At 38.7% G+C, this 25991-nt stretch overlaps 1 protein-coding gene across 4 annotated transcripts in view; it reads right to left on the bottom strand.

The window, feature by feature from the left end:
* clcn2c (chloride channel 2c) overlaps positions 1–25991 on the bottom strand; it is a 226204-nt gene that overhangs the window by 59662 nt on the left and 140551 nt on the right. For all 4 annotated transcript variants that reach the window (XM_059330741.1, XM_059330743.1, XM_059330744.1 and 1 more), the window contains exons 14-16: positions 8215–8284; positions 6782–6892; positions 1884–2097 (exon numbers count right to left, since the gene is read on the bottom strand). In XM_059330741.1, coding sequence (XP_059186724.1) covers positions 1884–2097; positions 6782–6892; positions 8215–8284 — 395 coding nt within the window. The remainder of the gene's footprint in view (positions 1–1883; positions 2098–6781; positions 6893–8214; positions 8285–25991) is intronic.

The following is a 25991-nucleotide window of genomic DNA, read 5'->3' as shown; positions in this document are numbered from 1 at the left end:
AATAGATAACGAAGAGATGGATAGTGTGGGTCAACTGAGGTCGCCATATAGAAAGTGGAAGACTCAAGTAGCAGACGAGACGAAACTCTTCAGGGGATGGCCACAGAAACTGATGAACAGATGGAGGATGATATAAAATTTTCCCTAATTCCCCACTCCCAATTTGTGGATGATGCATCCAAACTATTATTGTTATGGCTGTTGGTAAATCATTAGGTGGAGATAATCGTTTCCAAACAATTAAATGTAAAGCGCTTCTGTGTAGTTTCACCAGGCTCAGAGGACATGAAGCAGCTGGTAATCCCATTCAGTATTGGTATGAATTACTAATGGGACAAAAGCAATTAAAAGCTGATGGTGAACTATCTTCCCCCTCATCTGTCATTTTATAAAGCAAATGCATCTGTTTCCAGGTATTCCAGATGTACCTTGATAGACAATAAGGTGTGCTATTTGGAGTTCAAACACCTTCATTAAAAGCAACATTTCAACGCATTAAGACTCACTGTGCACCCAGCTTTACCTGTTTACACAGAAGATTGGGACTTCTTTTACACAGCGAGCCATTTTGTGACTAATTAAACCTCCACAATGAAAGAAATAAACCCCTGTAGAGCAAACAAACAACAACTTCCAACAACAGTCATACAAAGTGAGAGGGCTTTAGTTAGAGATTACAGCTAACACAACAGGTTCACTTCAAATGCGACACAAACAGGACTACATGTTACCACACTCCCTTTACAGATAATGACGTTCATTACACCTGGAATGTAGCCACCATGATGCCACACAGGGGGTTGTGGAATACTCTTTTGCAGCTCAAGTTTGGCAGTTGGGAAGAACACTATGCACGCTTACCAATAACAGCAACCTTAGGCTCCGTTTACACGAGGACGCTTGTAAAAAACGAGTAAAAAGGAAAAAATATTTTATGGGAAGTGCCTTTTGTTTAGACGGTGAGGGCGTTTAAGGGGCTTAAAAACACAAAAATGTGAAACCACCCTCCAGAGTGTAAAACTGTAATTCGCTCCGCCGTAGCGTGTCCGTCTACACTGACAAGATGCAAAACTCTGCTCAGATCTGCTCACGTCACGTACGCGTTTACGTCACATACATGCTCCAGTACAGGAAATAAACAAACATGTGGGATGGAAGTGTGAAATAACTGAAAACATGTCTTGTATTTTAGATTCCTCAAAGTAACCTCCCTTTGCTTACTAGAATATAAGACATGTTTTCAGTTATTTCACACTTTTTTGTTAAGTACATAATTCCACATGTGTTCATTAATAGTTTTGATGAATCTACAATGTAAATAGTCATGAAAATAAAGGAAACACATTGAATGAGAAGGTGTGTCCAAACTTTTGGCCTGTACTCTATTTTCGGTCTCTTGGCCAATGAAGTGCATCAGAATACATGTGGGAGTGTCGCAATGCATCATGGGACTTTTCCAGAACTTTGAAATCATGGCGGAAGACGACTATAGCGGAGGGAGCTCAGCTATAACAGCTATAAGCTCTCAAATACTTTTTGAATTTCATTTCATTCTGCTACAGAGGCTGAAAAATCTATTATTTAGTAGGAAGCTTTGACACTTTCCAGAATTTCCAGGGGCTTATTTTAAAATCGCCCAGAGGTTTTACAGGCATTTTTTCCAGGCGTTTTAGGCCTAAATGGGTTAAATCACACATGTTCTTCTCTCACCTTCTCTCTTCAGGTCTGTGCTCCACCTATGATGCTGTACTTTGACAATTATTTGTTGCATTGTGTTTATAATCAACATTTGCAATCCTAATACTGGTTTCTGCTTGCTACTGAAACAACATAATATGTGTAATGTAGTGCAATGTTTGTGCAGCATGTTCCTCTGTACATACTCGTGGTGTCCCCAGCCCAGCTCTGGGAGGTAGGGCAGCTTCTTGATCCTGATGATGGAGTCGTAGAGGGAGGGCTGCAGGGACTGGGCCACGGCGTTGGCCAGGATCACCGCTATCATCACCGGCAGGATGTGGGAGATCTGGCCAGTCAGCTCGAACACGATGACTGCGGTGGAAACTGTGTGGGTGACCGCTCCCGACAAGGCCGCCGCACCTTTGGGTGGGGGGAGAGGACAGTTGGGTGAGAACAGAGAAGTACGGCAGAGAGGCAATTGTTCAGATCAGTGGTTTTCAAGGTGGGGTCTGGTGCTAAATAAAGGGGGTCCTTGAGGGTGTTTCAGGGGCATCATCCATCAAAATGAAAAAAAAAACGTTTAATATTACCATGATTTCAAAAGGCCATCTATTATAGTTTTACTATCCCATATATAATGGAGAGGATGTTGAATAATACCAGCGAATGGAGAACAGTTGAAGATTTTTCTCACTTTTTTTAACATCACTTTTTCACCAGAGCTGCAGATGTTTGGAAACAGAAACACTCTCAGTAAGAGCGACTACAGTTAAAACACATTTTGTTCTCAAGTTAAAAATAAATTGCACCCTCCTCGCAGTGATGGAAAATAACCTAAACCATTTTAGAGTTTGGGGCTATTTTGTCAGTTTGTGAATCCTTTTCAAATGTTTACCACACCATGTTGCAACACAACCTCACATTTATGACGCGATCATTATTATTCACTTTGACTGGATCAACATTTTGAACCCAAAAGAAACAAAAATGTTTTACTTTCAAAACACAATCATGCTCAATAAAGAATTTTAAATGTTGGTTGCAAATATAACATAACAGGTAAAATGAGGAGAACGTGTAGTTCGATATTTTTATACTTAATATATTTGACCTCATCTCTGGTTTTACTTGGCCTATCATCATCAAACAAATCTGGTATGGAGTTTGACGCCAGAACTTTTAAGGGAAGCTGAAAGCAGGAAATACGCTGCTTCACTTTAACGTTGTGACGTCATGAAGAAGTTGGTGGTTTTGTGGACTCCAGAGGGTAAAATATACCCATGTGCAGCATTATATTTTAGATTCCTTGTGTTTTCCTTTAATTTTTCTATTTTATGCTACTTCATACTTTAATTAAAGTAGCATTGGGGGATAGGAGGTGGCTTTTGCAAGGATCAGCATTCGCCAAGTGCTGATTTTGATACTGATATAGGTGGTGGAAATGGAGCTTAACTACTTTATACTATAATTTACTGTATTTCATTAGCCCATTATAGGTTTACCATGTAGAATATTTATTTGTTAAGTAAGCACTAACAGTCGCTGTCAGATAAACATCGTGAAAAATCAATAATGTATCCCCAGCGTGATTTGGATCCACCAATGGGTTCTTCCTTGACACATTCTACAACCTTCCACCATCCAAGTTTCATGAAAATCAAGCCAGTAGTGTTTCTGTTATACTGCTGACAAACAGACAAACAAATAAGCTGTGTTTCCACTGGGGGGGAAAAAGTGCCAACTGGGAAAGTCTCAGGCCACACCCTCTCAAAAGTCTGCTCACTCTGTGTGTTTAGGCTACAAGTTAGCCCCCAGAGGGATTTAGAGACTCTGGAGTGTCTGGTGCTTGTTGTAAACAAACAGAGATCACTAAGTGAACACCTCCTGAAGCAGCAGCACATACACACTGTACTGCTACAGAGCTAACTGTTAGCCTGTTAGCACATACACACTGTACTGCTACAGAGCTAACTGTAGCTAACTGCCGCTAACGGCGGCTCTTCTTAACAAGCCGGCCTCCGGCTCGTTAGCGGCTCCTTAAGAAGAGTAAGAAGGAGTCTCTGGATTTGTCTCCAGTCGCTTTCTTGAAAAATAGTCGCTAAGGGGGTCTGAAAAAGTCGCTAAAGATTCGCTAAGTTGGGAACACTGCTTTACCGGCTTTTACAAATGGCGTGTGTTGTTGTCGTGTAGAGTACTACGTCACATCCTGCTTAGCGATCTATCCAATCAGTAACCAGGCTGTTTTCAGGGGAGAAAAAAGACCCTGCTCTTCTACAGGGACGAAAAAAGTCAGACAAAAGCCGGCTCTGGACTGCTCGTATTCAAATTAGGGTCGTTTTAGCAAGTGAGACGAGTATTGGCTATCCTAATAATGGGTTGAGGTTTCTTCATTTATTTATACTTCTACCAACATAAAGGGTGCACAGTCTCAATTTTTCGATAAATCTGGTCAATACTGGATCATTGCTGGTTCAGATCATATACACAATATTCTGTAGCAGTATTGATTCAAAGCCACACTTGAACTTTGGAAATCAAAAAGTCTAAGTCATCATTCTGTTATCAGTTCCCTTGACCAGACCAATCACTCTCTCCTTAATCTGTTCAACCATTATTTAGGTAGTTCAGTACAAAAGGGAAACCTCAATATTTCCAAATGTTTCCTCCCCAATAAAGTGTTGCATCAAAGCACAGACACAGCAGCAAGGGAGCCTTCACCGCACAGCACAGAGAATGGATGAGTCCAATTCAATAAACGAGATGAAAAAAAAAACAATAGTAGAGAATGAAAGCATTAAAATAAAGTGAAAGAGAGAGGAGAGCAGAGAGAAACAGATGGTTGGTGAGAGAGTCTACAAAAGTGGGTTTCATTGTTCTTTCTTGTAACTTAATTAAGCCTGTGTATGTCTGCTACAGCAATGCTGCTGCTCCCTCTGCCCATCCTAACATTTAGTGGTTAAAGCGAGCTCCGCTGTTAGATGAAAGAGGCTCATCAGAGTGTCAGGCCGGTAAAGGGCTGAGTCATCATCAGCTACAGTGAACCAGCACAACAACAACAACAACATCAGCGGCCCAGAAAAACAGCCGGCACAAACCTGAAACAGTGGCTTAATCAGCACGGCTGTCAACAGGTCACATGGTGCAGGAGACTCACGACACTGCATCTCATTATAGACGCAGCTTCATTAAGGATGGAAGTGACGTAGCTATGAAGGGACAGCTGGTGTTTGCAAGACAACAAGTACGTTAAAGGGATAGTTTGGATTTGGAGCTAAGCAATGTGCTGCTGCTACGAGGGCAGCAGCTAAATGTATTTTAGCCACCTAAATCAGTGGTTCTCAACCTTTGTTCAGTACCCCCTAACCAGGGCAAAGCATCTTTGGTTGAAAAAAAAAAAAAAGACTTAAAAACACAGCGCTGTGCCATCAGTGTCTGATTTACTAAACTTTGGAACTGATAAATACATACAAAATTCAAACATTTGAAAAAAAACTATTTCAAATATTTTAAATGTTAATAATCCATGACTAAATTTATTGCAAATATTTCTCATCACTAAAATGTAGTGATTCAAACTAATGTAGTAAAAACAGTGAGCATATAACAGCCAGGTGGCATATGACAGGTTGGGTCCAACCATCCTGGTATGGGGGAGACTCTGGGTTTTTAGGATCATGAAAGTGAATAGCCTACTGAAAATAAAAAATTCATTTTATGAACCTGTACTTATATTTTCCTAAAATATTTCTTAAATAATTATTTTTAAAGGATTTTTGCATGGATGCTACTTTTTAAATGTATATTTTAAAATCTCACGTACCCCCTGGAGTACCTTCATGTACCCCCATTTGAGAACCACTGGTCTAGACAATCAAGCTCACTGTATATTTAGAATTGTTTCATCACTTTATTTTGCCGTTATACAGTCCTGTACAGTCAGGAAGGGAATGTTGTGTATGCTCTCTCCTAGGGATGGCAGATCTTGCTAAAAACACTTTCAATTAGGTGACTGTGGTGAATTTCAAATTATCAGGATAATCAAGAATATCCTCTTGAGTGAATGTAAAAAGCTGACTAGCATGCTCACGTACAGTCCTTTGTTGATTTCCTGACATATTTTGAATCTTCACAGTCAATGGAAATTTCTAAGCCTGTCATCAAATGGTTGAAGGCCATGTTAGCTTGGATTTTGGATATATATATACACTATATATACCAGGGGTAGGCAACCTGCGGCTCCACAGTCTTATGTGGCTCTTCAGGCCGTCTGCAGTGGCTCCCTGTGGCTGGGATAAAAAATTATACCATATGAAATGTCTTTTCTATTTCTTTACATTTTAATTTTCACTGATTGTTGGTGTAGGCCCAAAGCATGTACTCTTCAATTATAAAGGTGTGTTTTTCATATACGGTATTACATTTTGTGTTATTTTTACATTTTAGTCAACTAAAAAGTTCAGCATAGCTTAAGAAAGTCCTCGGCTCGGCATCTTAACCTCCAAATTTTTACAAAAATTTCATTTTTCATTTTCATTTTTACAACTGAAGAACACAAATTGCTTTGGGCCTACACCAATGATAAATGAACATTAAAATGTAAAGAAATCTTGTATATTTTTGTTGTCACAGCAACAGGTAGTCACTGCAAATGGCCTGAAGAGCCACATGTGGCTCCGGAGCCTCAGGTTGCAGACCCCTGGTTTAGAGTCTTAACCTGCAGCTGAAAATTGAGCCATTGGGCAGTAGGAACTATTTATCTTGATATATTTTCTACCAGCAGTGGCGTGAGGAGTAAAATTTTTCAGTGAAGCGAAAGCACTGACGCCTCACAGAAACATAATGAGGAGTAAAAAATAAGTGTGCACAGTTAACATCTTGAAGATACTGAATCATTTACAAGCAGCTGAGTTTGTTTTGACTGAGAAATATTTTTGTGCAGGTCCCAAAACTGTCACCCAACATTAATGAACTGAATCTGAAATACCGAGCAGAAACGAAATAAATAAAAAAGAAGCAAAAGAAATGAAGTGAAAGTTCATTAGAAAGTAGTAGGAAAGTGATAACGGAGAGAGTGACAGGTGCCATGGACGTGTCTTTCATTTACCCACGACAGCGTAGCCTCCTGGCACTATGGGGTAGATGGTGCCATCTGTGTGGATACCATCTGGGAACCAGGCTGCCATGCTTTCTCCAACCAGACGACCAAACGCTGCCCCTGAGACACACACACACACACACACACACACACACACACACACAAAAGAACAGAGACTATGTTCAATTCTGGGAACAATAAATATAACTCTTCTAAAATAATAACAGTATGCTCTTAACAGAGACAAATAGGAATCAGTTGTGAAACATATCAGTTCAGTGTTTTAATCTGGGATATCGAGCATTACTAAGGCGAATATTTACTCTTGGATAAAATCAAAATAACTTGTTTATCTGCTGTTTCTCACCCAATGTATGGGGGTGGAACCTGCCAAAATCATAAATACATACACTACTGGTCAAAAGTTTTAGAACACCCCAATTTTTCCAGTTTTTTATTGAAAATCAAGCAGTTCAAGTCAAATCAACAGCTTGAAAGGGTACAAAGGTAAGTGGTGAACTGCCAGAGGTAAATAAAAAAGGTAAAATATAACGTACATTTCAGAATTATACAAGTAGGCCTTTTTTCAGGGAACAAGAAATGGGTTAACAACTTAACTCTATGGAGTCTTGGGCTATTTTGTCCATTTTTGAATTCTTTTCATGTCTTTGTAAGTCATTTTGTGTCTTTTTTTGGTCATTTTGTGTCTTTTTTTGGTCATTTTGTGTCTTTTTTTAGTCCTTTAGTCCAACATAAAATGTGATTTTGAATCTTTTTTTTACTTTCAAAACACTATCATGCTCAATAAAGAATTTTAAATGTTGCAAATGTGCATTCATTTCAGAGTACACTGAGACATTAAACTGCATCATTTTCAATTAAATTCTGGAAAAGTTGGTGTGTTCTAAAACTTTTGACCAGTAGTGTACATATATACAGTACATGACTGCAGATGATTTTATCATTGATAAAATGTGTGATGAATCAATATTTGTTAAAATGAGTTTCTTTATTTATTGGCTTTTGTAATAATTCCCCAATTCTCTTACTTTGCAATTTATTTTCCAATTTAATTTATATAAATTTAAATCAATGTTTTTATTCATCTATTGGTTGGTGAATGTGTGACGTCACTGAGACTTGAGATCATATCAAACACGTTTGATATTATCAAACCCAAGACTAGGAAAAGACTGATATGAAACAGAGCAGATTACTACCTTAAACGTAACCATGGAGATGACGGGAGCGCCGTGACTCCAGTAAAACTCCTAAATTTACTAAAGACTTTCAGCTTTTAGTCTGCGACTGGGGAAATCGTTTGGTGTAAGCCCAGCATAAAAGAGACATCTACTTTCTAACACACACACACACACACACACACACACACACACACACACACACACACACACACACAGTTTATGGGGCCACTTGCTTCTTACCGATGACAAAAACTGGCATGAAAGCTCCGCAGGGCACTGGGATGGTGGTGGCCAGGGCAGACATCCAGAACTAAGGAAGAAAAAGGAGAGAGATCAAGAAAGAGAAGACATAAAAAGAAAGAACAGGGTGGCATTTCAATTAGCTTCAGAGGGCCATCCTGTGTGCCCCGAGATGATAGCCGAGCTGAATCCTGCAGCGGCAGTGAGGGGGCGGCCGTGCGGAGCTTATTGCTGAGGTTAGATTGAGCTGTCACTTTCACTCTTCATTTGACAAAGACCCTGAAATGAACCCTGGGTAATGAGCGGGCTCCGCCGATTGGCCGACACTGTGCCAGGCGAGCGGAAGAGACTGCTAATTAGGAAAGACAAACAAAAAGGGAAATGTCATCAGTGACAATGTGTGAGTGTTATCATCAGGTGTGTGTGTGTGTGTAAGCAGAAATCTCTAAAGTTATGAGTCTTAAAGGTCTGCCGTGTTCGGTTTTTAGAAAGAAAAAGCATTAAAAGACTGTTTTTTAAAACCATAATGATCTAAATGAATGTTCACACGCATTGCTGTGGACTCATTAGGTGTTGGATTAGACGTCTCATTAAAAGTCAGTTTAAACTCAGCACAGCCGGCGTAATATTGATTTATCCTACAGTAAATATATGATCAATCGTTATATCCTTGACATTTGAGGCACTAAGCATACTGACTAAGCATATTTTAATACAAGATCAGTGTCTCATCATTAACTTGAGAGATAACTTCACTTTTCAAAAGTTTTATGACTCCAGTGGGGGGAGTAGAAACAGACTGCAGAAACAATCAAGCACTCAAATTTGTGACTAATGTGAGGCAAAATGTTGCTTTATTCTCAATATGGAGACTCCCCAAAGAGTATCTTAAAACCAGGCTAAAAAAAAAACTATGTTTCACCGCACATCCAGAATCACTGATTAGCGTGTTTGTGTGCGAGGCTTTATTACACTTTTAACCACACTTGGAGTTCACCTGTGCATTGCTGCAAAGAGGTAGGAAGGAAAACCACTAGATGTCAGAGAAAACAAGATTTTCGAGCGTTGCTAAGTTAGTCTTTAGATGCACATTTGCTGACTCTATGCCGAGGACACACTTCCTGCATGAGCACTGTGTGACAGCTCCCTGTGGCTGAACTGCTGAGTGCTGTCCACACAGACAGTGTTGATGTACTGCAAAAAGGTGTGTCGAAAAACAAGATTCAACATTCAACGTTCAACATGCTTGTTTCTAGATTTTATAATCTTAATTTAAGAAATCTTGTCAAGTGAAATTATCTGTCCATGCAGCAAGATCATTTCCCTCAGATTTAGTGTTTTTATCTTGTTTTTAGACACACCTTTTTTGCAGTGTGCTGCTGCACACTATGGTCCAGGTAAAGCCAGGTAGTGCGAACTAAGCAGCATTCATATTTAAAAGTTTAAAAGTTGTATCGATGTTTTCATACATGTTTTTTAACTCTGCACAAGCCCCAAATATTGAGGTTATTTTTCTGCGACACACTTTTAAAAAGACTTTTCAAGAATTTAAAATCCAAATTGCATTTTTTCAGTTCCACCCTGTCCTTCAACTTTCATTTAGACCAGGGGTCGACAACCTTTAATAACAAAAGAGCCACTGTTGGCCAAAATAAGAGGAAAAAAAAAAGACTAGACTTGAAGTTGGTAAAATTTAGAGATTACGGCAATCACCCGTAGACTTTCATAACCTATGAAGCACATTTTAGTTGACTAATATGTTTTTAAAACATTTTACTGCCGTATATCATCTACACATTGTTACAATTGAAGAATAGAAATTACTTTGGGCCTACACCAATGATAAATTATATTTAAAATGTAAAGAAATAAACATTTTATTTCAATATGGTCTCACAGAAATCCGTGAAATAGCCACGGATTTCGCTTAACTCAAAATCCGTGGAATAGCCACGGAATCACTCAAATTTCTGTGAAACTGACACGGATTTCGCTACAATGCAAGTTAATGACAGTCATATCCCGTGGCTATTCCAACATACAAAGTGATTATGTACATTCACTGAGTGAATATTTAGAAAATAAAACATATATTTCTTGCTAGAAATGTGATCAAAATCCATTTTTATGCAGAAACTAAGTCAAAATATTGATTTTTTTTCACTAAAAATGAGAGAACTGTCCGCCATGTTTTTTGTTCTGACCGCCGGGACCTTGAAAGTCACGTGACTCGGAACAAACCAATAGGAAAAATTATTCATGGAATAGCCACGGGATATGACTGTCATTAACTTGCATTGTAGCAAAATCCGTGTCAGTTTCACGGAAATTTGAGTGATTCCGTGGCTATTCCACGGATTTTGAGTTAAGCGAAATCCGTGGCTATTTCACGGATTTCTGTGAGACCAGGTTCTTTTTGTCACAACCCCAGGGAGCCACTGCAGACGGCCTGAAGAGCCACATGTGGCTCCAGAGCCGCAGGTTGCAGACCTGATTCAGACCGATACTATTCAGACACACATAGAGGACAGTTTTTCAGCAGAGGAATACAAAGCAAAGAGTTTGTGGCAGTTAGTGTTTGCATGCATGAAGAAAGAAATATGAATGTGAGAAATGCACAAGCCTTTACACAAACTTCATCTCTGTAATAATCTCCTGGTTTCAAATAGACTTTTTAATTACACTCATTGCTCCGTCTCTCTCCATCCCTCCTGTTCTCTCCCTCTCTTTTCCGCTCCCTGTGCTCCGTCTATAGTTAGCTGTAATTAAGGCCGGCTGCCATGGTGAAGTAATGGATCTCCTTCTGTAACCCTGCACTGCCGCCGCTTTCACACCCGGCAACTGCACATTCACACACACATACGCGCATGGGCGTTCACACACACCCACGCACACATCATGACACTGACTCAGTGAGGAGAATCAGAGCTGATGGCGGCCAGGCGCCAGAGAGTAACAGACACACAACCAGTTGAATACACAAAATAAATAAATAATCTCCTGTCTCTTCTTCTCTTTCTTTCTAACACCTTAATAAGAGGTAGAAAGGTTTAAAGGATCTGGGACTCATAACATAAGCTTAACTTTATTACAGAAGTCATGAACTCTGAGGAGTGTGTGTGTGTGTGTGTGTGTGTGTGTGTGTGTTTGTGTGTGTTCTTGTACTACCTACATCGTGAGGACCGGAACACGTTTTTAACCAACAGAGTGAGGACATTTTTGCAAAGTGAGGACATTTCCGCCGGTCCTCACTTCTTTAAAGGCTTTTTTGAGATTTCAGACTTTGTTTTAAGGGTTAAAGGTTACATGATGATGATAATTAACTGAAACTGTATTGTGTGGTTACCAAACTAACTAAAATTATAGTAAAAATGTCCTTCGTTTTCATCTTTTTCAATTTTTTTCATACATAATGAAGATGGGTCAGACAAAGGAAATAAAGGCAAAATTTACTGTGACCTCTTTTAATCTCCCACCCAACAAATACCCCATTACAGAAAACTCAAACTAATAAAAAATAAACTAAAACTAAAGCATTTAAAAAAAAAAAATACTGAACTTAAACTAGCAAACTCACTCTAAAAACTAATAAAAAACTAACTGAATCTGAAAACAAAAATTCACAACAAAATTGAAACTAAAACTGATGAAAAATCCAAAACTCTTATAACATTGCAAGGGATTTCACTGTTACAATGAGGGTCCTCACAAAGATAGAAGTACAAGAATGTGTGTGTGTGTGTGTGTGTTGCTGCAGGACACATCAGCACACACAAAAACCACACTGAGTGGAGAACAATGCAATTAATAATCCAGTTGTAAATTTACAGTTAGCCATGAAACCCACAGTAACTGAAAGCAGCTGTCATGTCCTAAACAGTGCAGCAGATCATAACTGTGTTAAATAACAGTCAGGTCATAAAAATGTGTCCAAAAATCGTTTTTATAGGGTTATTGAAACAACTATAATTGCTTATGCTTCACATTGGTTGCCTTAAAAATAAAAGTTCAACACAATAAGTTATTGTAGGGAATTTACAAATAATTGCTCATATATCTACAGCAATGAATTACAGAAAATAAACTCCTAAGACGTCTCTATTTTGTTGGTTTCATTAAGAATGACAGGAACATTTTGTCATTATGTTCGTCACTCTCCAGAAGTTATTATGATTTGAGGCTGTCTAAATTAATGAAATACGAGGGAAAAACCCCAGAGGCAACAAATATAGAAAATTAGTCACAAAGACAAACTGTAAATAATCTGAATCTGTTTAATATTACAAATTGAGAGCATGTCCACAATAAGCAGATCCTTTTTTCTCCAGTCAACCTCAATATACAGCTCAATATAAGAGTGTGATGATCATCATAACAGGTCATGAAGAAATCATGTTTATAGTGTTTTTCACCATGGTTGTTTAAACAATACAGAAAAACCCTGACTTATATTATTATTATTATTATTATTAAGCCAGATCTTTTAGCCTGAAATTTACTGTATGAAATCTTATTTGAGAGCAAGTGTTCAAGGTTCGAATAAAACACTAGACTTAAAATGTGTTTGTTTTGCAGACTGAAATGTCAATGGCTTTCTTCAATAAGACAAGACAAAAGTTGTCTTTTTTCTTGCTTGAAAGCGCGATGAGGCTAAAATTGCTTGTGATCTTAAAAAAAACATTGTCGTACCTCGCCTCTAATAGCAGTGTGTCGACTGCAGCTGCTGACCGTGTTGATAAGCAACAAAACCTCCTCCCTCCATCTTTCTTGCACCCCTGGGAGACACATCTTTATAAAAACTACTCTTAAACATAATAACAAGTGAAATGCACTTGTAGATTTAGCCAGTTTTGGGGTTTAATCCGACACAGCCTGAGGGAGATAGAGGACAGTGTGTAACCTGCACCAGCTGCTTGTTACATAAAAACACACAGGTGAGTGTGACAGGATGCTGGCTGCACTTTCTTCTCTGCCCTCATCGGACAAGAGCCTTAACCATGGCAACCACACATATGATCAGTGTCACCCATGGGTCCTCCTCCAGGTGGCTCCAAGGAGATGGACTAATAGCCACTAAAGACCTAAGCACCTCTGCCTGGAAAGTTGGCTGTATATGTATTCATGCTGCTCCAAGTACTGAATTGGGCTCAGTGTGTGGAATTGGATTATGGTGATGTTTTATATATGAATGCATCTTCAAAATGCCTACAGTCTTTGGACACGGTCTACCATGGAGCACTGAGATTTGTTACTAATTTTAAAACCCTCACGCACCACTGCTCTTTGTATGCTCGTGTTGGATGGTTTGCCCTGTCCACCCGCAGTCTCCATCATTGGCATATCCTTATTTATAAATCCATCTTAGGTGTTCTTCCTACATACCTGCAGAAGTATGTAATTCAGAAAAGCACAGGAAAGTATCAGCTCCGCTCTGAGGACTTGTTTTTACTGACTGTGCCTAGAGTCCGTTCTGAACTGGGGAAAAGGGGACTTAGTTATGCTGCTCCTTTTTCATGGAACCAGCTGCAAAATGCGCTAAAACTTAAGGAGCTGGTTTCTCTAAACATGTTTAAATCCTTACTTCATGATGTTGAAGCTGGCTCTTCTGTCTGTACATGCTTTGTTTGATGATGTTCTGACTGTGACTCTATTTTTATGTTCTCTGTTGTTTTTAAATGATTGTCTGTAACTAACTGTGCTGCTGCCTGTCTTGGCCAGGACTCTTTTGTAAAAGAGATTTTTAATCTCAATAAGACTTTCCTGGTTAAATAAAGGTTAAATAAAAAAATAAAAATAAAATAAAATAAAATAATTGCTGGACTCCTGATGATTAAATTTATGCTTCAAAAATCATAAAGTGGTGCTAGTTTCTTAAATAAATAAATAAATAAAACAAAGTATCATGAACCTTTGTTTGCCACAGAGCTTCATTTCTGCACAACCACATATTCACATCAACCCTGCAGCACTCTCCCTGCATCATTAATGTATTAATTAGTTATTTTATTTTATAAACTGATCATATGTTTTGTGTATAAAATCTTAACTACTGACTACAGCTGTCAGAAAAATGCAGAGAAGTAAAATATAGAAAATCTACCTGTGAACTATAATGAAGCAGAACATGTATAAAAAATAAATTAAGTAAAGTACCTCCAAAAGGGTTTGTTTACTTTCCACCACTCACTGTGCCCCAGTGACACACATACATTGTGATGCATGAATTATGCTTCAAAAACTAGGTCCAAAATAACTCTTCTTGTACACAATTAAGTGCACATTATTTGAAGCCTTTGCCAGCCTTTCTGTTTGTGCTGTATGTCTTTTGTTTGGCATTATCACCAAACAATGCAAATTAGTTGAACAAATATGCAGGTCATTCAAAACTGTATTTTAATCATAGATCTTGGAAATAGTTTATATTACATTTGCATAGTGAAGCCAGTAAACTGGGAGGCCAAGGCCAGAAATTCAAACCAATTTCACTCACTTGTGTCAGAATTCCCACTTGGACCCTTAGTTTTGTCTCCCCCTACCTGTCACAGTTATGACAGTTCTGGACTTTGTTATGTTTATATGTGTTTTAGTCATGTGCTCTCCCATTTTGTGCCAATCAGTTTGAGTATTTAAACCCTATCTTTTCAGTTTAGTTTGGCAGATCATCACAGTGTCACAGCATGGTGAGGTGGTGTTTTATTTTGTGGTCTGGTCTTGTTATTTCCCGTTTAATAGTGTGTGTTCACCTGGTGCTCCTTCCCTCCATGTGTTCCAATAGTCTGTGTTCACCTGGTGCTCCCTTCCCTCCATGTGTTCCAATAGTCTGTGTTTCCTTGTCTTGGTCCAGTGTGTTTGACCCGTCACCATACCAGCCAGTTATCTCCTTCTTGCCACAGCTTGTCTTGTTTTCACCCTTTTGGATTCCTCGCAAGAGTGAATTTTCAGTTCTTAGTTTCATAGTTTTTTGAGTCAGCCATTTTGTTTTAGTGTTTTAGTGGAATCTTTTATTTTTCCTATCAGAGTTTAGTTTAGTTTTTCCCCCTTATCTTAGATTAGGATTTTTATTAGGAGTCAGGTGTTTCGTAGCCCTTTTCTTTCACTCTGTGAGGACTTACCCTGCTGCATTCTTTGAATAAAGAAACTTTTAAGTTCACCTGCTCTGCATCTGAGTCCTGACTTGAGCCCGGCCTGACACACAGTGTGTACCGTATGTTGTCTGACCTCCATGTGAGTGAGACTATAGCGTGAAATTAAGAGATTTAAGCTAAAGTTTTTTCCGGTTCTGAATCCTGCCTGTTTTTGACTAAATCCTCTGCCTGTTGTGTCTGGATTATCTGCCTGTACCTGGACTCTGTTTTGCCAAGTGGACTTTTCTCTCATTGAATAAATTTCATCACAGCAAGTTTTTCGGATCTGCTGAATTCCCAATCTGAGTTCTGATGACTTGTATACATGAAACTGCAGTGTTCCCAAAAACATGCCTGAAAATAAGTCAAGCTCTCTTCAATTCTGCTCCTGCAGCACTCTGATGATACACAATGAGCATGAAGTGATGCATAACCTAATAGTTATAAGCCTGTCTTGCTGAACCCTCTCCTAGAGTTTTCAGTGAGATAATATGGCTGTATAATGGAGAGTTGATCATTTTTGACGAGGCATTAGCATTTCTGAACATATTTCTGTCTACTCTTTATTTGCTCTATTACTATGTATGTCCGCCTACAGTAGTGATCGCTAAATCCAATTCTTTCAAGCACCAATGACTCACTTTCCCCCAGGAGGAATCATTAATGTTTCATCTGATCTAATCGAATCTAAGTGTACGTCTCACTGAGGTAGTGCATGACCATCAAAATTTATGAGGATCTCCGACCTCGAACTAGAGGGGGACTTTGATAAACCGTCAGAGGACGCGGAAGCCTTCAGGCAGAAGAAGCAGGCTGAGCCTTGATTAGCTTGTTGGTTCATGACCGTTGAATTGCTCCAAAAAAAGTGAAAAAAGTGAAAACCTTCTACATTAAAATCCAATTAAAAAATCCTTAATGAACCACATAATTTTGTCGGTGGATTTAATGAGACTTATAAGTTATAGAGCAGCTTCAGGGCGAAACTATTTTAGGAGAAAAAAATGTATTGTGACTCAGACGTTATCAGTAATGCTTTTACTCACCAAAAATACTAACGGCTACCCTTTTTATAATTCTCGTTGGATTTAAAGGTCTTGTTTTATTCTAATTTTAGTAGATTTTGCAAAATTTCTGCTCCATCTTTTTCAGACTAACATTTTTACCCTGTGGCAGACTGTAAATGACTCATACAACAATGAATTTCATTAAAGGAAATCACTCGATTGAGCCAGAATCTGTTTTGTAGACACGTCAATTTTTTTTAGTCCAATAATACAAACAGCATGTTTTCCTCAAAGGGTTTTTATACAGCACACAGCACTATGTGTCCTTGGACTGTTCATTTGGATTGGCTGTGCATGTTTGGAGTGTATCCAGTCTGCATAGAAAGTAGACTTATAGTTTCTTTCCTTACAAATTAGCCAGCAGGACCCTAGTGTTACTTAAACCCATGTGCTATTCTGATTTCCTGCTGCAGCCATAGACCAATCTAAGTGACCTGGAATGGCCAATTAAGGCTGACTTCGAGATCCGGGCAAGAGCGGAGGCAAATCAATGAAGTGTGAAAAGGAAAATACTGCATCTCAATGATTAATTGGCTGTTTAAAAAGAATATAAAACTGTGCAGTGTGGAGGTTCAGGGAGAGTTGGATCTAATTCCCATACCTCAGTTCATCTTTAACCACACTGTTGTTTTGCTTTTTTATTTTTATTAGGCCGGGACTTTAACGCGTTAATTAAGATTAATTAATGACACAAAAACGTTTCTCACTGGATGAGTTTCAGTTTCAGCCATTGGAGTTGTTTGGACCTATTTTGTTGTTTAGAGTAGCAGTTCCCAAATGGTATGCCGTATGATTTTGTGACATAATTGCAGTATACAACTATACAAAAACGTATTAATTCATTTTTTAACTTACTATATTAGTACTTTGTGCCCACTCATGTCCCAATACAGTGGCAAATTCTATGCTACCCTCAAAATAAAAATTCACAGTGACAACACCTGTTGCAGAGACTATTTTGAAAATCGAGAAATTTTGCCTTGCACTTTGTGTGCCTTGGCCACAAAAAATTTGAAAACTACTGGTTTAGAGAACTTACTTTAGAGAAGGGTACATAGGGCTAACAGCTCATGTGGTGTGTTGCCTGCATATCTAATCAGCATGTTGCAGTGACTACAGTTAGACAAAAAAGACTTTAACATTTGGGGTGTGCCATATCATATCTTGGGAGAATTCAAAGGAATCCTGAAGGACAGAGAAGATAGTTTTCTTGGTCAATGCAATTGTTTGTAAAACTATTTTCTGATAACGACCGGGTTTATTCATTCATCTGTCACCAGTTTATTTATTTCATTTTTAACTGTACTCATTTCAATCTTCATATAGTCTTGTCCCTGATCTTTTTTGTACTTTAATTGATGAATTGATTGTTCTTATTTTATCATGGTGCTGCCTTCTTGGCCAGGTCATTCTTGAAAAAGAGATTTTAATCTCAATGAATTTTACCTGGTTAAATAAAGGATATTGATTGATATCGTTCACGATTTTTATGAGTAAAAAAATGCATATCATGATATTGGCAACATTCCTACTTCTTGACGTAGTGGTGTAAGGATTTCCCATTAATGACCTAGACTGTGGCGGCCCACGATAGTCTCATGTGCTGCGCTAACGTCACATTTCAAGCTACTGAAAGTATATCTACACAATTCATAATATTAAGTTGTTTTGCGTTTTGTCTCTGCTCAGCAGAGTGTCTGTCACCCGACCCTCACCTCTCCATCCTCCTCGGAGACATGCGCGCGCATTCACACATTTAAACACACGCGCTGAATACAGCGAGCTGCCGTGCCTACCTACTCTCCGTGTGCATCTGCGTGTATGCACGCTAATCTAAATCCTATCAACCTGTCCGGTCTTGTCAGAAGTCCAAACGGCCCAAACACACTGTTGCATTATGCCGTTCGTTAGCCGTGAGCTAACATTAGCTAACAATAAAAGTTGTTTTGGTTTTAATCACAAAAAGCTACTATTACAAAATAAGATGCCTTAAATAAAACATAGAAGAACCTTGATTCTCCTTTACAATAATAAATTCAAATAGGCAATGATTAAGATCAGTGTATATGATGCAATAGTGGCATTAGAATGTGTGAGAGGCACCAAATTTAGGCTTTTATGAAAAAAATTCTCTAGTCCACACAGTCTGGCTGCTCCATGTCCTAGTGGAAAGCCCTTTTGACTGTGAAAAATGTTATGTGAGATGTTTGCTCTCAAAATGGATGAGATTGATCACATTGTACTATAAAATGTACAAAATCTTCTCCTGGGGTCCCCCGAACCCCCTAGATGGTTATTTTTATTATTTGCTAATACTCAAGTTTTGTACTTGGCAACTGTTGAGATTTGCAATTAACACTACATTTAAATTTATGATTGATTTTTATTTTGTTGGACAATTTTTGTTTATTTATACAGACTAAAAAATCTTCTTCTATATATTTTTCAGTATTTTTTAATATCGTCAAGTATATCGTTATCGCAAAAATACTCTGAAATATCGTGATAATCTTTTAGTGCCATATCTCCCACCCCTATTTACCATTCACCCAATAACCCAAATAAAAAAACAACAAAATGTATTAGGTATGTACAAGACAAAGACAAGCTCTCCTCTGCTACTTATCAGATGTTAAGAATGTGGCACTTGTGATTGTTGAGCATAATATTTTAAACAGGAAGAAATCCTCAGTAAAAGACCATGGGGAACCACATACCTAACCTAACATAACCTTGGCATTATGACATTTCTGTATAATTTGTTCAGGGGAATACATTTATCTCTCATTGAATTTTCTGCAGAGCCGTACACTGGAGCTTATAATTTTAATATGTAAAGACGTGAGCTCCTGCTGTAACACTGATGGAGGAAACACGGTGGCAGACCTGGAGCTGCAGGTTTAGTTCAGGGGAGTTTTGGCCTTTCATTAAAGCAGACAGATAACCAATGGTGCACTAAGATTAATTGCAAATGTATCATATAATTGATCAATACTGTAATCCTTAACTTGAATTTCATCAGATTTCACTGTAGGACAAATGAACATGTTTTATCATCTGTTTAATAGAACATTTTCAGTGGAGAATTTAGGGCCAGAGGCTGGAAGTCAAGCAGATTTACCACCATTATTCATCGTCATTTTTGAAACAGTGGGTTCCTGACTTCAGACAGAGGCAGACATTTCCATTTTACAGACTGTCGATTTTTCCAGTTAAAGTGACCACTGTCCTAAGCAGATTTTATTTTCTCTATTAAGGTAACAAATGTAATGTTAGCTCCATAAGCTGATTGATCAGTTAGTCTTTAAAGTTTTAATTTTGTAAAAGTGCACAGTTCAGGCAAGGGTAGGGGTTAAAAGGGGCCTGTTGCACCTTCTAGGAGGTTCCAGAGGCCATTTAATGCGCTTCTACGTACTGTATATTATTAATTATTGTTAGACGGTGACCTCTAGTGTCCGTAAAAATTATTACAGCGGCAAAGGAGGAAGTGCCCTGCTATAAGGCGTGACAATGTCCGTGCAAGGAGGAATGTTGTGGTGATAAATGACTTCTTAAATTAAACACTACCACCCAGATCCATGGTTCGTTTTTACTAAACCTAACCATGTTCCTTTTTTCCTAAATTGAACCAAATACTTTTGGTTCCCTAATGTAGCAGAACTGTGACTGGCCATGAAATGAGGTGATAACATGTATAGTATAGTAGTATAGTAGTATTGTAGTTGTAGCAGGCACCTTCTAACTTCTATATAACAACTGATAATGGCTATTTAATGGGCTCAAACATTCAAAACTGGTGGTAAAAGGGTCAAAACGTTCATTCAATGGCTGCGAGCATGATCAAGACAAAATGTTAAGGCTTAAACTGTATTTTCCTGGTGAATAACGTAGTTATTACTACTGTAGTGTTTAAAGTAGAACGAGGGGGGTGGGGTTTTTATGCTTTGTTGTTTAAAAAAATGCGTGTTTCACTTTCAAGAGGACAGGCTTTCAGAATGAGGAGTAATCAGTGAGTTTTTTATGCAATGTTCGGAATTTCGTTGCTATCTTTTTAACTTTTTGGGTTCTGAACCAATTTATTTTTGGTCAAAATGCTGCAATTGGTTAAAAATAGGTGCATAAATCAGAAGAGAACCAGTTCCATGTTGATGGAAAAGGAAAATCTTTATCCTATTAGAAAAAAAGAGATGTTGACCAATATGCAGTTGAAAAAAGGTAAAACTAAAAATCACTATATGTTGCCATACACTGTAAAAAAAGCCAACTTGTATTTTTTGGCCTAAAACAGTGATTTATGTTGGTAAAACTTGGAAATATAAATTACTGACATTTAGGGCAATAATGTAAGTTAGCACAACAAAGGAAGCCAGTTGTCTGCTCAAAAACAAGTTTGTGAGTTGTTGTTACATCTTTAAGTTGGGGTTCACAACAAGGGACAATAGTTCTGCTAGCTCTTATTTCTTTGTTGTGAAATTCGGTCATTAGCGAAAGCTAGCGGCTAACTGTTGCTAGCGGCTAACTGTTGCTAGTGGCTAACTGATGCTAGCGGCACTGCTTGTTACAGCTACAAGAGTAGCCATTAGCGTATCAATGCTAACTCAAAATTGTGGTCGCAACATTAGCTGACATTCATAGCGGCTTTACAATCATGCCAGAGAAATTCAGAGTTGAGCAAACTCAAAAACAAAACTTAAAATATTTAGTTTAATTGTCCAACTTAAAATTGTATCGAAGTTTGTTGCCTTGAAATTTTGAGTTCACCCAACTTTTCTTTTTTTGCAGTGTATAGACTTAGTCTGAGAGGATCTGGTAAGCTCTGACTAAGCAGACGTATGTACCAGAATACCCAGCGTATGCCAAAATCCAAAGTAGCACTTATACTATCGTACCATGGGGCCTCTGGTGATGTGTCGGGGCTTTAAGACACTCTAAATCTCGTGGGTCAAAGCCTATACAGCGCTGCTTAACACCTTTTACTGCACTTGTTGCCTTTGGTCCATGATTCATGTTGATTTATTGTTGTTTATCGCATTTTAATGTTCCAAAAATAGACTTCTGTTGAGTAAGGGGAACAAGAAGCCAAAAAGAGGTCGAAGCGAGAAAACAAAAAGAGGAGTGAGGTAAAAGTGAGCAGTGAAGGATACTCAGGTGGAGGGTATCAGTTATGACGCAGTATCCAGGACATTTATACTCCATTTAATTTGTCAGTCATCTGGGAGCCCTCTGTGCTTGTGTGTGTGTCACATTCAGAGGACAGTCTATCGCCTGGGGGCCTCAGGGGACCCTCAGGGGCCCTTCCTCTATTCCCACTCCAATTACAGTCCCGCCAGCTCTCTGTCACACTGACGCACACACTCACACTGACAGAGGACTCGCTCAGGCTGTAGGACACACACAGAAACACACCTGTATTAATAAACACATTCCACACCAAGAGCTGTTGATGTGCATAATTGCACACCACTAAAAATAGCACATAACTACAAAGCATGCCAAATTAGTTTGCAGGTTTGTGTATGTGCGAGAGTGTGTGTTTTTCAGGTGTGCTAAAAAAAGCTACACAAAAACTTTCTCAGCAGCACCAACACTCTCTTTCTTCATAACAGGTGCAGTGAACTTTACAGAGCAACATTTCAGGCTCAGATCCTTGTTTCCCGTTCTGCACCACTCTATCCAAACACGTATAATTAAAGTATTTATAGCAGCTTCATTTGCTGACCTGCCAACTTGGACTTCCTGACACCAGACACTCTCCATGCACCTTTACTTTGAAAAGTCTTGCAGCTGGAACGAGAGCCTTCCCCGAAGTTTTGGCATGAAAAGGAGCAACAAGACAAGATGGCTGCCACGTCGAATAAAAGAACCATTCATTACCAAGAAGGAGAGGGAGAGAGCAATCTCCCCTTTGAAAATCACCATGCTGAATCCAGGAAAAACCAAAGGCTGTAATTAGACAGAGCCATTACAGCTTCACTTTGAATGCTGTGTGTGTGTGTGTGTGTGTGTGTGTGTGTGTGTGTGTGTGTGTGTGTGTGTGAGAGAGGACGTGAGTCAGTGCATGCCTGCAGATAGATGCTGAGAGCAGCTCGATGACATTTCTGCAGGTGGGTGATTAAAGTTAGAAAAGTGTGTATGTGTGAGTAGTTCCGCCCTTCTACTGTAGACCTCTAACCTCTCAGTCACTATTGGAAAAAGCTGTTTTTGTCTTTAGTTACCCTATGCATGCACGAAAGATGCACGCACACACATACAATGCAAAAAAGTGTGTCTAAAAACAAGATAAAAACACTAAATCTGAGGGAAATGATCTTGCTGCATGCACAGCAAAATCAGGAGTGTTAATTCATGTATGGCGGACAGTTCTCTCATTTTTAGTGAAAAAAATCAATATTTTGACAAAGTTTCTGCATAAAAATGGATTTTGATCACATTTCTAGCAAGAAATATATGTTTTATTTTCTCAATATTCACTCAGTGAATGTACATAATCACTTTGTATGTTGGAATAGCCACGGGATATGACTGTCATTAACTTGCATTGTAGCAAAATCCGTGTCAGTTTCACGGAAATTTGAGTGATTCCGTGGCTATTTCACGGATTCCTGTGACACCATGTTGGCTTATTTCTAGATTTAACAATCTTAATTTAAGAAATCTTGTCAAGTGAAATTATCCGTCCATGCAGCAAGATCATTTCCCTCAGATTTAGTGTTTTTATCTTGTTTTTAGACACACCTTTTTGGCAGTGTACAGAGGTCGGACGTCAGAGGAATGACGTTGAGAGACATCAGACCCTTCTGCTAAAGGACATCAGGAGGATGAGACTGAAACACACACACGCATACACACGCATACACACGCATGCGCATGCGCGCACGCACACACACACAAAGGAACAAGAGGAACGACAGCGAGGTTTTAACAAGAAAAGTTGAGTCAGTGAAACAGGCTTCATAAAGTAATCAATACTGGTTTGTGACAGTCATTTTTGGAGGTATGTGACAGACAAAAGGCTGAGAGAGACGTTCTCCATTGTGCTGTTCAGAAACGATGACAAAGAGACAGTGAGTCAGTTTCTGCTCTTACTGCAGTACAGACCGGCACACCATCACTTCTGTGCTTACATAACTTTGACACCGGAGCTTCCGGACACTGTTGGATTCACGTTTCACTGGCTGTCTTTAACCACTGTGCAGGAAAGGTTTGCTTGGCAGCTCAAATTAACTTATTTGTTGTTGTCTGCAGTGTCGTTACTTCATCTTCTTCGTCAAATAATTTATTAGCAAACAATGAGGCATGTCGTACAATTTCCATTTCTTTTCTTTATTATTTTTTTTATGTTTTTGCTTGATATTAAAGCCTCTTTGTGCAGAATTTTAATATATCTGCCAAGCCTAGAGGTCGAATAAAAAAGTAACACATGCACCAGTTTTGATCAGGCCTGTTTCACTTTTCTTCAAAGCTTAAAGTCAACAAAATGGCTCAGTAAGGGACTGTACAAAAATTTCCGCAGTGAGGAGAAGAGTAAAATATTATGGGTTCATTTAGTATTTTCTTTGGAATCTGAAATAAAAAATTAAATATCCTCCACATGACAATGCATATTGAATTGGTACAGTTAATTGTATTTTTTTTTATTATTATTATTAACCTTGACCTAGGGTAGGGGTGAGTGAGCCTCAGCCACTGTCTGAAAGAAAAACAAAATAAAAAACAAAAACATAACTTTCTCCCTTTTTTGAAGAACCCTCTTGGAATAATTTTCACACAGTCCCTAATTACATGTACACAGCAACTCTTTTTCTAAGCTTTGTTAACATTAACTAAGATTAGCTACCATTACCAACAGGTCATAGCAGACCAAGTAGCTGCAGCAGCAACAACACTTTCACCAGAATAAGGCCGTGTTTCATTGATTATAGATGGAAATTTGAATTTGAAAGAATGTTTGTTTTATTTGTGCACAATCTCACTTTACTGATTTCAAACTAAATGCAACTTGTGAACATCACCATCAGAGATATTTCTTTCTTAATGTGAATTTGCAGATGTCTGTATCTTGCTTTCATAACTTTTGTGGAACTTAAGTTCAATAAACAGCAAAATGTGTTATGTTAGAGTCAAGTACAGTAGCAGCCATAGTTTAGATATGACAATGTTTTCTCTAACCTGACTGCAGCCAACTGCCCATGTACTCACCTACACACACACACACACACACACACACACACAATAAGCAAGCATACATAACCATGTAACCCCGCTCCACTCTGCTCTGCACCCACTCGCACTTCTGCTGCACTCTCTTTGTGCTTTATGTTGTATAAAGTTCACAGCACACACACACGCACACACACACACACACACACACACACACACACACACACACAGGCACAACAGCACACAGCTCTTGATGCAGTGAGAGGAAATGTACCACCTCTGTTTTTTGTATTCAGAAAGGACATTCCATTTCAGCCGAACAGTGCAGCACAAATAAATAACGGGTTACATAAAAAAAGCCAATCTAATCACAACACAAGCAGCACTCTGCTCCAGCAGCCGTCACAGAAAACTGAGTTCATCTGGCCTTCCCCTTGTTACACGGACCCAAAGAGAAACAGGAGGACAGCTGGTGGAACTTTATATATGAGAGGGAAATGTATAGTGACTGGTCAGTTGTTTTTCCCCTGAGGCCAAAAGTGCTCTGGCTTGGTTCCAAAACTTTATATCAAGGTGATTGTTTGTTTCTCACTGAAAAGTGAGAACTGATACATTTACCTCGGCATCAGCCGATACGTGCGTGTGTTCACCAATCAATTATCCCATTTCACTGAGCCAACAGCAGACAAGGCTCGGTGCAACATCTGCCATTCTCTGGTGAGCTGCTGCTGATACCGGAAAAAAGAAAAACACATCAAATATGTGGATCATCTGAGGCGCCACCACCTCCAGGCCTAGAACAACATACACATTGTTTGCTATCCAACTGTTAATATGTTTTGTTTTTTTTGTTAATAAATGTTTCTTTTTTTGTTTCAATTGAGACTTTTGTAACATTTGTTATCATTGTGTCATTTTTATCATGTAAATGGAGGGAGAAAAGGAAATATCTGGATCCTCGGTGCCTTGCCATGTCTCTACACTGTCAATCAATATGTGCTGTGTGAGTCTGAGTGTGTGCTTGTGTGCGTGTGTGTGTACATACAGATGTGTATGTGGGGGAGGGAGGGGTGGGTTTTGTCATTTTTATCCATATTTTTTTTTTGTAAAGCACTTTGTGTTACATTTCTATGTATGAAAAGCGCTATATAAATAAAGTTTGATTGACTGATTGATTGAATATCGGCTTCAAGAATCGGCCCAAAAAAATCGGCAGCACATATCAGGGATCGGTTATGACTGATGTCAAAATAATAGGTATCGGTATCGGTATCGGCATTAAAAAACCTGTATCGGTCGACCACTATTCTAATTGACATGACTAAGCATTTTTTGTTATAAAAACAACAGTTTCAGAGGAGTGATAGGCCTTCAGGTATCTGCTTTTCTGTTCCTTACATCTGTCATCGACGAGCTGTGTGATTAACCC

Source organism: Centropristis striata, chromosome 4, assembly GCF_030273125.1.
Source record: "Centropristis striata isolate RG_2023a ecotype Rhode Island chromosome 4, C.striata_1.0, whole genome shotgun sequence".
In the NCBI taxonomy this organism is placed as follows: Eukaryota; Metazoa; Chordata; class Actinopteri; order Perciformes; family Serranidae; genus Centropristis; species Centropristis striata.
This window is presented reverse-complemented; position numbering and strand designations above follow the sequence as displayed.